The sequence below is a fragment of the Astatotilapia calliptera genome, chromosome 3 (genome assembly GCF_900246225.1).
Source record: "Astatotilapia calliptera chromosome 3, fAstCal1.2, whole genome shotgun sequence".
Taxonomy (NCBI): Eukaryota; Metazoa; Chordata; class Actinopteri; order Cichliformes; family Cichlidae; genus Astatotilapia; species Astatotilapia calliptera.
The window spans coordinates 27,855,789-27,871,723 of record NC_039304.1 but is presented as its reverse complement, the minus strand read 5'-3'; the positions used below and the strand labels follow the sequence as shown (position 1 = coordinate 27,871,723).

Genomic DNA, 15,935 nt, shown 5'->3' with positions numbered 1-15,935 from the left:
GCGTATGGTGGCTTCGTGACGATAAAATCCCCGAAACGTTTTGCTGTAATGTTTACTGTATACAAACATACATATAAAAAAACAGACCATATTTTAAAGTTGGGCATTTTCCCAGGTGTTTCAGCTCTTTACATTTACGTTAACGTTAGCAGCGGAGACGCGTTTACAAAGAATAAAGGGAAACATGTCGGAGATAAACACAACTTTACCTTCAGAGTGTAGACTCTGTCCCCGTTTTCATTCAGGTAATACTGCAGAAACATCCCGACCGAGCTGGTTTGTTTTTACACTTCAGGGGTTCAAAATATGTATACGAAGCTGTTTATATCGAAAACAACGCAAAAATTGCTGTAATGCGCTCTTTTCTCTTGGATTTCCACGTGCAGCGGACGTTGGTTCGCTATGGGACGGAAGAGCGGATATCCGGTTCAGCACTTAGAGCATTCTGGGAAACGAAGTCTCACTAGCTTTTTCTACCCTTTGCATTCCGTTTGAATCTCAAACGACACCCTGGAGACAAGATCCGAACTCTGTTGCCATTAACGCGATCGCTTATTATTGTCACGTGACCCAGTTTTAAAAAATAAAATAAGATAAGATAAGATAAGATAAAAAGATTAAACCTGAAGTTTCTTGCATAATTTGCTTTTTTCCGTTAATGATTATGTTGTACTCCTTCATAAAACATTACAGCACTTTGTATCTGCAATCAAAAAGAGACAAATAAATAAATAAACAAAACAATGAGCCCACATGTCATAAAAAGTTGCAATGGATAAAAGCTGTACTATAAATAAAGTAATTTGTGTGTGTATGTGTGTGTATGTGTGGGGTGAGGGAGGGGGGGGGGGGCAGAATTCTTGTGCATCAGGTGGGTGAAATATGGAATGTTTACATACAAAAATTTGCCTTCATTTGGTTTCTTTTGAATTTTGGTCTGAGCAGAGTGTGCACCTACTACAGCATCTAAGAGAAGATTCGTTTATCTTCACTAACAAAGGTAAGGCAACCGAGAAATGCTATTAACTACAGTGTGCACTGTTTCTGTCGCGTGCATGTAACGCTGAAAGGCTGTCTTGTGTTTGCAAACACCACTGTGTGGATATCTTTCACTGAGCACTGATTGTTTTCATAAAGGTTGTCATAACTGCTCATGTTAAAATTAAACGGCATGTGTTGAAATTAGAGGTGACTCTGTACCACCAGTTCAGCTAACCCAGTCTTAAGCATCTAAACTCCCTCACCTAAACACTAAGTTAATAATAAAAACTTATCTGCATGCACTGAGCCCGGCTAAGTAATGTTGTTGTCTAACAGTCACACAGTTAGAGTATACTCTGCTAGAGCACACAGCCCACAGCATCACTGTTTTTATTCTTACTACGGTCTTTTCAAAGGCAGATCGCTCTTCTAAGCTTCTCAGGCTCGGCTTGTTTGTCGTTTCTGACATATGTCCACGTAGGTGACACGGTCACATCTCGTTGTGTTATTAATGACACATTTGTCTTTACACCACATTAAGCATTTACATGTTAGTTAATGTGGAGCTGTCCATACGTGGAGTTCCAAAGCACCTGTTTGCAAGAGTGAAAGCTGGCTTTAAGATAAGACACGAGCCTTTGGGCATCAGAAGAGGAAACGTTTTTATAATCTTCAGTTGTCTAATTTTGGGAATTGTGTATAAATTGGAGCCTCAGTTTCCTGTCCTTGGCTGCCAGCAGTGACACCAGATGTGGTCTTCTGCTTCTGTGCATTCAGATATGCTTTTCTGCTTACCTTGTGTGCACCTACAAGTGTTTATTTGAGTTACTGATGCCTTCTTATCAGCTCCAACCAGTCCGCCCATCATGCTTTCACCTCTGACATCTAAAAGAGTGTAACACAGAATGGTCTTTCTTGATCCTCATCGATCCTTTAACTGTTAAAATCACCAATATGAATCGCCCTATTATCTCTGACAGTAAAGAAGCAAACGCACAGAACCAGGATGGATCCAGCTCAGTTGTTTCCATTCTCCCTGCAACATCCCAACCCCCACCAACACCTTCAGCAGCAACACTGGCAGCACCTTCAGCAACAGCAGCTCTATCCTGTGAGCTCAGCTGCAAGGGTAAATCCATTTGTCCCCCAAACAAGAGCTGCAGAAAGGCAAAGAAATAGAGTAGACTGGCATCCAGGAAAGGAGCAGCATGCTGTGCAGCATCTCCCAGCCCAGGTGGACTCCTTCCAAATCCTCCTGCCAGCTGTCTACCCGCCTCCGCTCCACCTCCAGCCTTTATCGCCTGGCGAGCCCCTGTATAGGCCCTACTCTTCTCAACAGTCCTACTGGCTGCCCATGCCCAGCTACAGTTACAAGGCCCAGCCCTACATACAGCTGCCCTTCAGCTCCAGGCCCGGGCACCTCCCACCAATTCTGTGTCCGCAGATCGTGCTGCTCCCTCAGACTCACTGTGCAAACCAGTAAGGGCTCTATTACTGCACATGTTACAATAACTAATACTGGATATGTCTTGATTGTGTCTGACCCCACCATTTGTGCCACAGGGTCTACATAAGTTCGCCCGCAGAGGTGACAACAGCATCAAGACAGAGGACAGAGGTGGATGCAGGGTCAGGAGGTCAGGGGTCAAAGAGCTGTGCAAAAGGTACCTGAACAGCTAAGCTGACCACCATCTGAAAAAAAATCAAATATGATTGAAATTTAATTAGACTTTTAGCACAGTAGTGAGAAATAAAAGCTAATAGTTATTGTCCCGTTTTTACTATGTCTGTCTTCACTAACAGAGGACCAGAAGAACAATCCACACAAAGGCAACCCAGGCAATGAAGCCGAACCAGGCAATGAAAGCAAGACTCCCAAAGAAAACATCCCAGCCAGTCTTACAGAGGACTGTTGTTTTCCCGGACCTACAGCCTCTTTAGATGAGGAAGCAGTGAACAAACATTCCATTGACGAATGTTTTAGTCTCCTAGGGTCCTTCTTTGACCAGGTGAGCAGTTGTATTGAAACTGTAAACAGCCTTTTTCAACCAAGTCATCCACAAGTAGAAAAAATACATTTTGTAAGCTGTGTTTGTGTATAGATATTTTACCCTTCGTCTGTTCCAGCTGCTTCCCACTCAGGCTGAAGACCCCAGGGAGGAGGAGCATGGAGAGGCTGGGTACCTGAACATGGAAAACAGTTCCTTCCTGGAGTATATGGATGAGCTGTGCAGAGACGAGGAGTTTGTCAGTAAGGTAAACTGTCCATGCATAACCCTTTCATTATATTTAGAGCAGGAAGACAGCATCACACCAATAAATTATGTGAAGTGTTATATATTTGTTGCCGTTAGCAACTGTTAAGAAAAAGCTGATGGGGACCTGTGGTCCTGTGATTTGAATTACTTGTAATAGCCAGCAGGGGGCGATGCCTCTGTTTGTAAACATTAAATCTGAATGCAATAGTCTGGAAAACAACCTGCTCCTTACTTGATCGGCAGGCTCAATAACCACCGTCATGATGAGTTCATGGCTCAGTCAATAATTTGAGGATTTACTGCATAAAACACAAAGCTATGTTTTGTATGTTTTGGGGCCCATTGTAGAGAAAAAGAATGATTAAGCAGGTGAGGCTTTAGTGTGAGTGGACAGTTTCCCTCAGATTGTCCACCATCCTCCAGCTGTTCAGGAAAATGTGTAACCTCCCTGTGGTCGGTTAGTGGTTGCTGGAGGTAGCTGGGTGTAGCTAGGAGAATGTGGTCCTAAGAAGGGTCTGGCATGTCTGCAAATACTTGTCAACTAATTGCAGAGTCATAGTGAAGCTTGTAAAAGTGCAGCTGACGAGTGTTTGCAGGCAAGCTGGCGTCTTCCATAAAAAACTACTGACGGAGGAGGTTTGCAACTGGTTAGCTACCACTTGCCAACTAGTTGGTGAATACAGATTTTTACTTAGAGTCCAGTTTTTTTCCTGGATGACCCTGAAGGCCCTTTCACATTGGACGCAGCTTACGCTGCGCTCACCGCTAGCTAAAGCAAAGGACACAAAATTTGTGTCCCGCTGACCACTACGCTCTGCTGGTACTAGATGTGCATGATCCTCGTAATTTCAAAAAATTGTATTTCTCTAACTTTGTATCCCCTACAAGAGTTTGTTTTGTATTATGTTCACATGTTTAATAAAAACATGTTTCACTCATAAAAAAGCTTTGCAACTATACTTGCAGCACATTTTGCTCACAGCACTTCCTGAGTATTAGCCCTTTTTATGATGTTTTGTTGTTCAAACTGTTGCCTTTGCTCTTTGTGCCAGGTGGAGTCCACGGTGAATATCGAAGCCCTCATGCCTCTCCTCTCTGCCAGCCAGGACCTTTTTGAAGAAGAGCAAGAGGTAGCATCCTTTAAATACTGATACAGTACAGTAACAATAATTAAAAAACAAAAACATAAGCATTTATTGAAAATGAATGTTTAGGGGATATTTTGTTTGTTCTCTTGCTCTACAGATGATCTTGCAGGAGGAGCTGCCTCCATGTCCTGCAAACAGCGATCATTTCTACGGAGAAACACCTTCGGTATCTTCACAGTCACTCTCTTTGGACGCTCCAGGCTCCCTCTTTGCAAGTAGCCCCAATAGAAACGGACAAAATTCATCCCAGAATGAAGTTGGGATCAGCTGCTCCCCCCTCCTGCTTTCAAACCTTTTAGAAGAACCGCCTTCACCCAAAACTCTCGAACAGGAGGTTCAGGCGAGCGAGGAGAACCAGACCAAACCCAAGACCAACATTCTCGAAGCGCTTGCTGCGGTCCTTAAAAGAACACGTGGAACAGAGAAAGACAAGGAGAAGAAAAAACTGCAGAAAAAACAAGGAACCCAGTCATTTAAGAGAAAGCGGAGCCGGGAAACAAAACTAATGAGCACTGCAGAGCAGTTTCTGGAGCCGGCAAAGAAGAAACAGCTCAAGAGTCCCAACGTTGAAGGGATTTTTCGCGACACAATGCCCCAAGTTTAAAAATCACCCGCGTCAAACAACCAAGCCGGCGGGAAGAGGGGACGCTCGGGAGAAAACGCAGGGACGGCAATGGAGCAACTGGAGTAGAGTCCCACAAAAAAAGCAGGAAAGCCAAAAGAAGCTAGGAGCAACAGTTTGAAAGAAAAATAAATGAGTAAGAGAAAAATGATGTTTATTTGTGACAAACACCTCAGGACTCTTAACGTCCATTTCCTGCTGCAGTTTGATCTGTTACAGGCGCTTAAGGCGGGAAAACAAACAAGGTTTTATAAATGAATTCACAGTTTATTGTTAAATGTAAACATGGTTCATTCACACAGAATAAATCTTCCAGAGTATACTTTGTTTTTGCACATGCAATTATCATCATTACTATCATCATCATCATCGTTATCCCTTTAACAACACAAAAGTCACTAAAACACATATGAGTGGAAAGGTTATAAATACAAATGACAGTGACTGTACACGATGAGGATGAAAAAAAAACAGGAGCTGTCCTCACACCTCAGAGCACCACAGCAGCATCACTCAGACTAACTTTAAACCTCAGAGGTTCTTTTTTTGGCTTTTCTGTGTCGGTGCAGACTAATAGGATATGTAACACTTTTTGAAACATAACAGCTGGAAAAAAAGACTTAAAAGCTGAAAATACAATCTTTAGCTGTTTCTGTTCTGTTTCTATCTGGCCCCGCCATCGTGCACTCTGGGGAAACACAAAGAAGGTCCAATTACAGAGAGGAGATCATCATTCGGACTTCTTGTCCTCATTAACGGAGCTGTTCAGGAGGCTTCTATTGTTGTTCACAGACGTCCCGTTGGCGGATGGCAGTCTCTTGGACTGCAGGATCTCCTTTGTCACTTTCTGATATATCGGGTGGGTTGTCAACACGAGCAGCAAGCTCTCTATGGAAATGTGAAGACATTTTAGCTCCTCCCATCCCCCTCAGTTTAGTTTAACACAGCACAAGGCACCACAGCTCAGTGAAGACCAAGCTCAGGTTAAACACATGTATCCTCTAGGTTTGATGATTATTTTTTCTGATAGAAATTTGTAGTATAAAATATAAAGTTACTAATAAACTAGACAAAACTGGCTTTTCAGTCGGCTGATGCAGAGGCCCAGATCCCCAGGCTCGGGGAGCAAAGAGGTTATTTTAATCACTGTCAACAGTAAATAAGTACAAAAAACCTGAGCTGAGTAAAAGAGCTGTCACATTAAACTGAGGACTTCATCAAAGAAGCCCACAAACATGGTCCTGCAGGCTAGCTATGTGTTTATGCTCCTGTGTTAATGCAGCTAGTTTATTATTTACAGACGTAACTCTCTGCTGGTGGATGTGATGGCCCTCGTGGGTTCTTAATCCTTTGAGTTATCTTCCTTCCAGCCTTGTGTTTCATGTAGTGTTGCACATCAAATGTCGACATGCATTATTCCCATTGGAAACACGAAATTCAGTTGGAAATTCAGCCTCAATATTCCAGTTTGTGGTTTCAAAGTTTTTGTTATCCCGTGTTTTTCTGACACGATTAGTTGTTAGTGAGTCCAAACTCTTGTTTGGCTCCTAAGCTCAAACACTGCAGCATCACCTAGAGTTCAAAGCGTTCTTACTGAGGGATTTCTAATAAGCTAAAACGTGCAGCTCTGCTGTTACTTCACACATAAATGACAACAGGAAATAAACAGCAGCTATATTTGTGGGATTATTGAAGTTGGGCTAGCTGGGATATAACAGTGCACTGCCTGGTGGCTAGCTACAGGCTATGGTTAGGGTAATATAAACACATTAGCACAGTGAAGCTGGAGCATGAGCGTTTTCCCCTCAATAAAAATCAATGTGAAGGTCCCTGATGGGCAGAGACAAATGAAATCATATGGCAAACAGTCAGGAGAACAGCTGAGAGGATCGATCCACAACACAAGGTTAGTAATTAATATGCTGCTGTGTGGTTTGTATTACTGGCTATCAAAACGTCCTGATCCTCTGCTTCATGTAGCCACTGAAATCTTAGGCAGACTCAGAGTGATTCTTTTATGGGGCACTCACTTCTGTGTCTGGTGACCCGTGAACCTTGTAAGCCTTTAAACACTGAGCTTAAAGATGTGCTGCACATAAACGGTGCTAATAAACAGCCAGAGAAGCCCACAGTGACCACTGATTATTTTTAGGGGCTTGTTTAAATAAAATAAAACACAATACACTACAACACGTTAAAGCAGATATTAGCCTCAACCAAGCAAGGTCGATGCTTCATCACTTGACAAGCGGCTAAAACTTCCTGTGTCTGCACCTTTTTCGCTAATCCTCACACTCACCACGAGTTTGTAGTTTGTATGCAACAACGCTAACACGCAGCTCTATAATCTCCAGCGGCTGCACAGCGATGTGCCGTCAGCAGCTGCTTCGCCGTTTGACTCTCACCTTCAGTGAGCTGCTCCTGGTCCTCGGTGGCAGTGTCGTAGAGCTCCTCGGTGCTCTGCTGAGGAACACCCAGCAGTGCTCCCATGAGCTCGGTCAGCTCCTCTTTAGTCAGACTGCCTCTGCCCTCTCTGTCGAACGCCTGCAACACAAGACGGCTGTGTCATCACCGACAAAAACAAGAGGTCTGCTCGAAATACGAATCTAAGAGAGCAGAACTTACAGCGAAAGCAGAGTGAAACAGAGAGATCTCGTCCACATGTCCGATAATGGCTGCCATATTGAAGTAGATGTGTCTGAGGTCCACAGTGTCATCCTGAAACAAAACAAGCACACAAAAACACGTTCTCTGTCACCTGAGCTTTTATTTTGGTGGCCTTTCTTCTGCTCTGCTTCCTTCAGCAAACTCATATGCTACTGAATAAACTGACAAGCCTCAAAAATCAAAACATCTGGAACATCTGTGGCTGAGGAAGAGCTTGGCTGGCTCTAACAATAAGAGTACCTTAGAGTAGAGGCTGCAGATGTGGATGGCTGTCTTTTTGTTAAGCCCGAGAATGGAGGCGAGCTCCTCTGCGTTGGCCTTTGTGCCCTCGGCTCCTGAGCGACACCTGTCAATCATCCTGTCCAACGCTGCCTCTACATCACGTGGGCCCAGACTGATAGGAGAGGAGGACAAAGACCACAGTGTGAGGAGAGGATGAGGAGGAGTTTCTCACGTGATAAATAAACCAGATTTAGTAAAAGGTAAATCCAAACGGGCTCTCACCCTTTTCTGTATAGAAGTGTCATTGCTTCTTTCCCAGGAGACTCAAGCGGGACAGAGAGGTCATTCAGCTTACTGACTGGAATCCGGCCTGCCATCACGTAGTCTGAGGCAGGGACTCCCAGAGCGCTAACATACAGAAGAAAAAAGCAAACAGATTACAACAACTGACACAAAGTCAAACAAAGATTTCCCTTTAATCTGCCTGAAGAGTCCTTTCAGGTCTGGAGTGATTCTATTTGAATTACTGGATGATTCTGTTATTATTCTAACATTTTCTTCTTTCTAAATGGAAACACTGGCTGTGAGCTCTGTTAGGATCAATGTGACTCCAAAGTGCAGTTTACACATACACCAACAAAAACAACTAATGTAGATATTTATTCTTCCTACACCGAAGTCATTATACAAATATTTGGTCCCTGAGATACCAGAAAAACCAACAGCAGGTGCCTTTCAGCAAGCCTTTTTTATTTAAAACAGCTAAAGCTAGTTTGAGTTTCATTTCAGAATGATAATGAGACATCTTTAACGACAGTACACTTATAAAAACACAACATCCAAAACTCTTATGAGGCGATCAATGAGCCTTAACTGGCTGTAATCAGGTGGATTCATCTTATGTAAAGCACAATACTGCTAAAACAGCTGAGTGTGACATGTCAGGGTCTCAGATGAAGGCCCAGCTAAGCCGCACAGTCCTGCAGGACACTGGATGCAGAAAATAGGCAGTTTTTGTCATGTGTTCAGTGGTTTCTGTGATTCCTTTTAGTTTGGAGGGTCACACGTTTTAGTTCGGCATGGCATAAAAGCAGCTGTGTGACGTGGGTCTCACCTCGCCATGACTTTCTGAACGTTGCCTGCAAAGAGTCTGGAGTCCTTCTTCTCCTCCTCGGACGGAGTGTAAACCGGCAGGAACTGCAGCACAATAAACAGGCAAACATTGATTTGTGTGTTTACAGCGTCTAGACAACAGTAACAGCTCAATAGAGAGGCAGGCACACGAATCAACACAAACGCACGCAGAGGATCTCGTCTGCAGACACGTGCGCTGTCAAAGCAGCTCTAAAAACTGAAGACGTAATCTCTGCCACACCTCCGCTCACACCCTCCACTGCTGATATCACCTGCGCCAAACGCACATTGTGTACACCTTTACATCATCAGATGTGCTGATAACGTCTAATGATTGATAACAAGCGTGGTGGTTGACCTCGGTGAGCTCTTACCTCAATAGTGATGTTGGTGCACGGCTGTGAAAGCGTGTGAAACAGCACCTGAAACCTAACGAGACAAAAACAGGAAGATATTGGTTATTTTTTCCAAAATACACACATCCATCTATTTTCTTCCACTTATACAACTTTCAGCCCTAAGAAGTAATTCATTGTAATATATGTGACTCATTATTACATATTTTTCTTAAATAAACTGATTGCTGATGCTAAAAAAGGGACCTGTGCTTACATTCAGTCTCAGATTTAACTGTCTGAACTGTCTGTTAAATTCATTCTTTTTTAAGTAGCCCTCTGTATAACTAACCATTCAGGATTTATAACACTGATGCAAAGCTAACAAGCTAATACTCACTTTCTGTGTATTAGTTAAAACTCATGAGCAGCATTTCTCAGGCCCATGAGCAAATTCAGAAAGTAAAAGAGTTTAAAAAAAGGTCCAAAGTCCAGGAGGCTTCCAGCTGATTCCTTGTGCTGCCTCAAAATGTCAAACACACAGATTCTGAGCTGGAGAAGTGAGCAGACTCACCAGTTGCTTCCTTTGTATGTCCAGCGAATAGTATCCTGAGGGAGAGTCAGAGAAAAGCTTGCATTAAACTGTTTAGCATCAGTCTGAGTGACGCATTTTCTCACAGCATGTATGACTTTAACAGTATTTCATTTCCCCCGTTTGCACACGCTGACAGGACCCAGCGTGTGCAAACGCCACAGTGCATTCATTCAGATTAACTACAGGCAGCAAAACAAGTGAAAGCTTGCCTGAAAAACCCACCCCCAAATCAACACATAACTCTACTGGCAGGAAACTAAATGTTGCCTCTGCATTGTCGTACAATTACAATTTATTACATTTCATGTCATGGAGGTTTTGTCCTCGTCGTAATTGACAAAAAAGTTTGGTTTCATTCACAAAAAGCTGCTGTGTTGCTGATAACTAGCAGATCAAGCTGCTGCTTTAATGATTTTACTCACCAGCTCGTTGGGGTAATGCAACACGACGGGCTGGACGGGGACGCCGGGAACGAAAGCACCTGATGTGACAGAGACGCAGAAATAAGACAGAACTCCTCACTCACTTCTCAATCTTTGATTCCTCCTATTACGTCGAGTGCTCAGCGCCTGAGACACGGAGTGAGAGGAGTCGAAGCTCAAAGCATGTAACACGATTAGATATGCTTTTAACCTCCATGTATTTGTTCTTTTACAACCCAAATCTGCTGCTTAAGATCTCAGAAACAGTGTTTTTAACTTTTTTTAATCACTATTATTATTAGGTTTAGTTTTTAATGAAACATGGCATCACGTGAGATTTTATTTATGTTTTAGGGGGTTTTCTTTGTCTCTGTGTGTAGATTTAACTCACCAGTCTTGAATCTGAGCAGACAGCGGCCATTAGTTGTGGTTCCTTCAGGAAACATCAGTATCTATGCAGGTATGAAGAAAGGGCAGTTTCAGTCTTTATACTTGAATATATTAATGATCCCTTTTAGCAGAAAGACGACATGACCCACAAGAGTATCGAGTGACACAAAAACATCTCACCTGAGGCCAGGATCCATCGGAGGTGACCCTCTTGTTTAGCTCTGAGACGGCTTCTTTCCTGGACTCAGGATCCCTCCTGCTCACAAGAACAGACTGATTGCACTCCAGCAGAGCTGAAACATTTTAAAAAAATCCCAGAAATCTAATCAGGAACTATTAGAGCAGATAGAGCAGATTAGAAGCTAGAGGAGTGAAGCTCCTGATCTTGTCACTGGATCATCTTCATTTTTTACTTTAGATATTACTACACAGTACGTGGGCATCCTGTCTATACTGCAAACGCAAGCTAGACCTCAATAAATGACTAAAGTGACAGCTCAGCCTGTAAAATGTGAACTGTGTCTCAGTCAGCAAAACAAAGAAACACCAACAGCTCCCATCAGGATACTTTAAAAAGAAACTCTTTAGCGATCCAACAGGTGCTTCCAGGTGTATAAACAATGGCAAAGTAAACAAATTCCATCTCTCTCTTCACCTCCTATGACCGGCAGGTTTATGTTTTCCGACCGCGACACAACTGACGGCACCCCGGCTGGAAACATGATCACCATGTCCAAGAAGCTGCTGTGGGGCGCCACTACCAGGATCGGCGCCTCCTTCACATCCGCCTTACGACCTTTCACCTTAACCCAATGGAAGCCCACGCAGAAGAACACTGCACGACCCAGCAGCCACAGGATCGGGTGGAACAACCAGCGGCGCCAGCCTGATAAGGGTTTGGAGCGTTCCTCCTGAGACAGGCCAGCCAATCTCGGCACAGCGACGATCCAAGCAGCGATTAACAAGATCCACGCCAGGAAGACCCGTATGGGGAGCAGGGTGCAGCCCAGGATTATGCCCTGCAGGATCAGAGGGCTAAAATTAGAGTTGTTTAAACATAATGCAGGGGTCCCATCAAGTGAAACACATCATCATGGCTTTCATTCATTTTTAAGAAAAATAATTCTTAAAAAACACACAATTGATGAAAAAAACGCTTTAGTTCTCGTTTGTATGCGTAATAGTATGTTAGCATCATTAGAAGACCAAAATATAGATGATCTGGGTACAAGCAACTACAGTGAACTCCTCCGTGTCAAGGTTCAAACGAACTTTTCAAAGAAGATCCAAACAAACATCTGGTTTACAGATGTGTAATATTTATATACTCTGTACAGAAACACTATGATTTGGATTTATAATCTCTATAGCAAAACAGAGATGCCTCATTACGGAAGAACTGAGTTTTAAAAAAGTAGATGTGAGTTTGTATGTTAGCAGGTTAATGTGACTTGGTGTATAACCCATTATAAAAGGTCTATAAGGCTCGATAAGTGGCATGGGTAGATCTGACCATGAAAAACCTGACAAAAGATTTAACGTCTGACCTTCACTACATCATTTGCCTTAAGAAAAGTCACCAACATACAGTCTGAGAACAGACCTAAAAGTTAAATAGTTTCACCCCATCCCTGAATCAAAGCATTTACCTCTAATATAACCTTTAAATTCACTGCTGCTCCTAGAGACACACTTCTCTAAAATCACTAATGGAGCATTTTCCTCAGCCTTATTTAATCTGTTCAGTTTGTTTGGTTTTTAATCTATTTACAGCAAAAATATGTAAAAATTGGTTGATGATTTAGGTTATATCAAGTTATACATTCAGAGAAAAAGGTCAGAATAGAAGTTTTTAGATATTTTTCCCAATTTTAGGTAATTACTATTGGGTCCTTATACTTATTAAGTAATTAACTAATTTTATTTGCTAAATTTGATTACTAATTACAGTAAAAGCGTGGGAAAATCAGGTTACATTAATTGAGAAATTCATACCAAAATTTACAGAGGAAATAACAAAAAAGGACCAGAAAAGGAGATTTTTACATACTTTTTCTAATAATAGTAGATAATTTTCCTCAATAAATAAATATCCATCTAACATTCCCGTTTCATTTACTCACTTTGATTATTTAATTGGATTTTGATTATTTTAATTCTGATTATGTTTTAAGTTAATTTTAAGCAGAAATATGTGGGAAACTGAGCTTTTAAAACAAAATAAAACAGGCAATCACATCTGGTAGCATAAATTAGCATTTTGCGGATTACCTTTATAACCTCCAAAAACCGGAGACAAACCCAGAGTTAGCAAGGGTCCCTGGTTAAGCAGAAGATTAACTGTTTAAAGCAGGGCAGTAGGTCTGCCTGACATCCTGCCCTACTTCCAAGCATAAAATCAATACATGTAATGAGTACCTTGATCCACTGCGCCTTGGTCAGCTTCAGCTCATGAATGAAAGGGTTGGGGTACTCCTGTGTAGCAGCCCTGCTGCTCTTCCTCTCCATGGCGAACTAGCAAAAAAAAAACAAGTTTTACTAACTATAAAAAGTTCAAAATGTGATTCAGGCTCCTTTGCTGCTGAAAGTTTATCTAAAAATGCCAGAGGAAAGAAAAAAAGAAAGGGAAAAACTGGTCAGGGTGCGCTCATTGCTCAGCACCTCTCTTTTTTCGGAAAAGTGTCCTTGGCAGTTTGGAGTTTGAAAACCTGAGTGTTAGCTGATGCTAGCTCGGACACCCTTAGAAACAAAGATAAGCTAGCAGAAACCACGAATTTTTCAGTTTCTACTGTCCTCATGGCCAAACCGCACACATACTAAAGAATTTATACCCTCTGTTTGTTACTTCATCACCTGTCCCGCCCCTTTACAAGTCGCTCAGCCCACGCCACTGAGCCCTGAAGTCAAAGTGCTGGGTGAGAGGTAAACTTTACCTAGGTGAAGGTACAGAAGCTCACTTACACCAGGGAACAGTTACAAATTACACTTTAAAATGTCATTTTAATTTCATAGAAGTCCCAAATACCCATTATATGCATCTCAGCCTGTCAAATATCATATTAGCTCTGTATATAACATACGGACCATACAGGTTTTGGCTGCAATTTAGTTTGGAGCCACCAGGAGGTGCTAGAGAGATAGTTACTTACTCTGAATGAGGTGGCTGAGTTAAATTAAAATATAATTTAATTTATAATTAAACTGAAATATTCATTCAAATGAGTTTCTATATTTAAAAAATAGAACACATTTTATTTTAGTTTTAACACAGCATTGACAGTGTGTTCAAATGCTTGAGTTAAACTTTTATGCTGACTGGTTTTATAAACCCACCTTCCATTGGCTATATGTTATTAAGGCACAGTTTTCTCCATTTCTATTTGGGATTGTACTTTTTCAAGTTTTACTACCGTCAGGCTAGTAGTTAGTGGGTAAAAAAATTAAAAACTGGTAATCTAACAGCAACCAAAGCTATACTCTTATTTGCAACCAATCAGCAACCTCCACTAACCACTTTTATCCAGTTTTTCCATATACATTTTTCCCTAGAAACTGGTGGTTGTATCATACCCAATATGAAAGACAACTCTCAAATATGATGTGACGCATTAACAAAAGATTTTTGTAGCCACAATAAGGCATCCACTGGTCTTGGACTCAGTTTGACGCCTCAGTGTTAGCATGTTAGCTGCCGTACTGTCGATTTTTGCAGCCAGAAGTTACTATATTTGAGTGTCATCAGTCATCAACACTAACAAACTACATTCATAAATGTGCTCAGAAGGGAAACCAGATGTCACCAAACTAAATGTGAGGCAAACACTGTGTATGTGGTGCAATTCTGAGAGTTAGCCTGAATATTATTTCAGTTATTTTGGCTGCACCTCTGCTCTTCTTTGGGTTTCAGTTTGGAAGCGTAGATAAATTGGCAAACCTTTTTTGAGCCATATCAGAAAATTTTTAGTAATTTTATGCAGTTTTGGGACACACATATAAGGCTAGCACGTATCTGTAACCGGAAGGTCGCCGGTTCGATCCCCCCGGGCTCTCTGTCGTTGTGTCCTTGGGCAAGACACTTTACCCTACCGCCTACTGGTGTTGGCCAGAGGGGCCGATGGCGCGATATGGCAGCCTCGCTCCTGTCAGTCTGCCCCAGGATAGCTGTGGCTACAACTGTAGCTTGCCTCCACCAGTGTGTGAATGAATAGTGGAATTGTAAAGCGATTTGAGGGTCTCGAAAAGCGCTATATAAATGCAATCCATTATTATCATTAATTTTAGTCCAGTCCTTGTACTTGACCATTGACAAAAGGTAGATTTTTTTGTTTGTTAAGCCACTTGGTACTCTCCTATGACCATTCAAGCATAAAAAGTCACCTAACTGGGCTCTTTGTTTCTAGCAGTTTGTCACAAAAACAAAACATAATCAGCTCAGATTTCTTTACTCGAATCTGTGAAAAATGTCAAAGATAACGCAGCTTGACATGAATAATTTAATAAGCTTTAAAAATGTGTTATTTGCAGAATTCCAACTTTTCTGCTACTACAAGTCAAACAAATATCCAACAATTGCATTTTACAATTAATACAATGTCATATGAGCCGAACTTCGCCAAAGCTTTGGAAGCTAACTGAAAATTAGCACCTGCCCTCATTTTCCCTCCAAATTGATGTTGTCTAAAAGAACCTCAGTCATTATGGGCATCACATCAGAAAACGTATCATGAAAACGAGACAATCAGTTTCAGGACCCAAAATTGATAGAGGTGTTGGGGCGATCGTGGCTCAAGAGTTGGGAGTTCGCCTTGTAATCGGAAGGTTGCCTGTTCGAGCCCCGGCTCGGACAGTCTCGGTCGTTGTGTCCTTGGGCAAGACACTTCACCCGTTGCCTACTGGTGGTGGTCAGAGGGCCCGGTGGCGCCAGTGTCCGGCAGCCTCGCCTCTGTCAGTGCGCCCCAGGGCGGCTGTGGCTACAATGTAGCTGCCATCACCAGTGTGTGAATGTGTGTGTGAATGGGTGGATGACTGGATATGTAAAGCGCTTTGGGGTCCTTAGGGACTAGTAAAGCGCTATATAAATACAGGCCATTTACTAGTATCAGAGACAGCTACAGTAGTTCCAGTGTCTGGTTGATGGTATACCTGCTCACTTACAGTTATA

The 15,935-nt window shown here is 42.2% G+C and overlaps 3 protein-coding genes across 4 annotated transcripts in view; 1 reads left to right on the top strand and 2 right to left on the bottom strand.

Moving 5' to 3' along the window:
• The window catches only part of nop10 (NOP10 ribonucleoprotein homolog (yeast)), a 4,493-nt gene extending 4,030 nt beyond the window's left edge, over positions 1 to 463 (bottom strand). Inside the window, exon 1 of the mRNA XM_026162652.1 lies at positions 210 to 463. Coding sequence (XP_026018437.1) covers positions 210 to 263 — 54 coding nt within the window. The 5' untranslated portion in view covers positions 264 to 463. The remainder of the gene's footprint in view (positions 1 to 209) is intronic.
• Positions 464 to 794: 331 nt separating this feature from the next.
• LOC113019120 (uncharacterized) lies at positions 795 to 5,176 on the top strand. The gene is made up of 7 exons (XM_026162649.1): positions 795 to 1,000; positions 1,962 to 2,460; positions 2,545 to 2,645; positions 2,785 to 2,990; positions 3,109 to 3,237; positions 4,292 to 4,369; positions 4,485 to 5,176. Exons 1-7 carry the CDS (start codon positions 883 to 885, stop codon positions 4,989 to 4,991), a joined length of 1,638 nt encoding a protein of 545 aa, XP_026018434.1. The 5' UTR covers positions 795 to 882; the 3' UTR covers positions 4,992 to 5,176.
• On the bottom strand, positions 3,146 to 13,598 carry LOC113019121 (lysophospholipid acyltransferase LPCAT4-like). 2 transcript variants are annotated; one of them, XR_003271950.1, is made up of 14 exons: positions 13,193 to 13,598; positions 11,430 to 11,793; positions 10,955 to 11,067; positions 10,776 to 10,836; positions 10,385 to 10,443; positions 9,942 to 9,976; positions 9,407 to 9,461; positions 9,013 to 9,095; positions 8,181 to 8,306; positions 7,917 to 8,070; positions 7,635 to 7,727; positions 7,415 to 7,553; positions 4,220 to 4,348; positions 3,146 to 3,207 (listed from the first exon to the last, which is right to left on the bottom strand). XR_003271950.1 is itself a non-coding variant. In XM_026162650.1 (13 exons), exons 1-13 carry the CDS (start codon positions 13,280 to 13,282, stop codon positions 5,740 to 5,742), a joined length of 1,530 nt encoding a protein of 509 aa, XP_026018435.1. In that variant the 5' UTR covers positions 13,283 to 13,598; the 3' UTR covers positions 5,381 to 5,739. The 2 variants fall into 2 exon arrangements, 1 of the variants encoding a protein (XP_026018435.1); XM_026162650.1 differs by lacking the exons at positions 3,146 to 3,207; positions 4,220 to 4,348 and adding an exon at positions 5,381 to 5,897.
• Between the last annotated feature and the right edge of the window lie 2,337 nt (positions 13,599 to 15,935).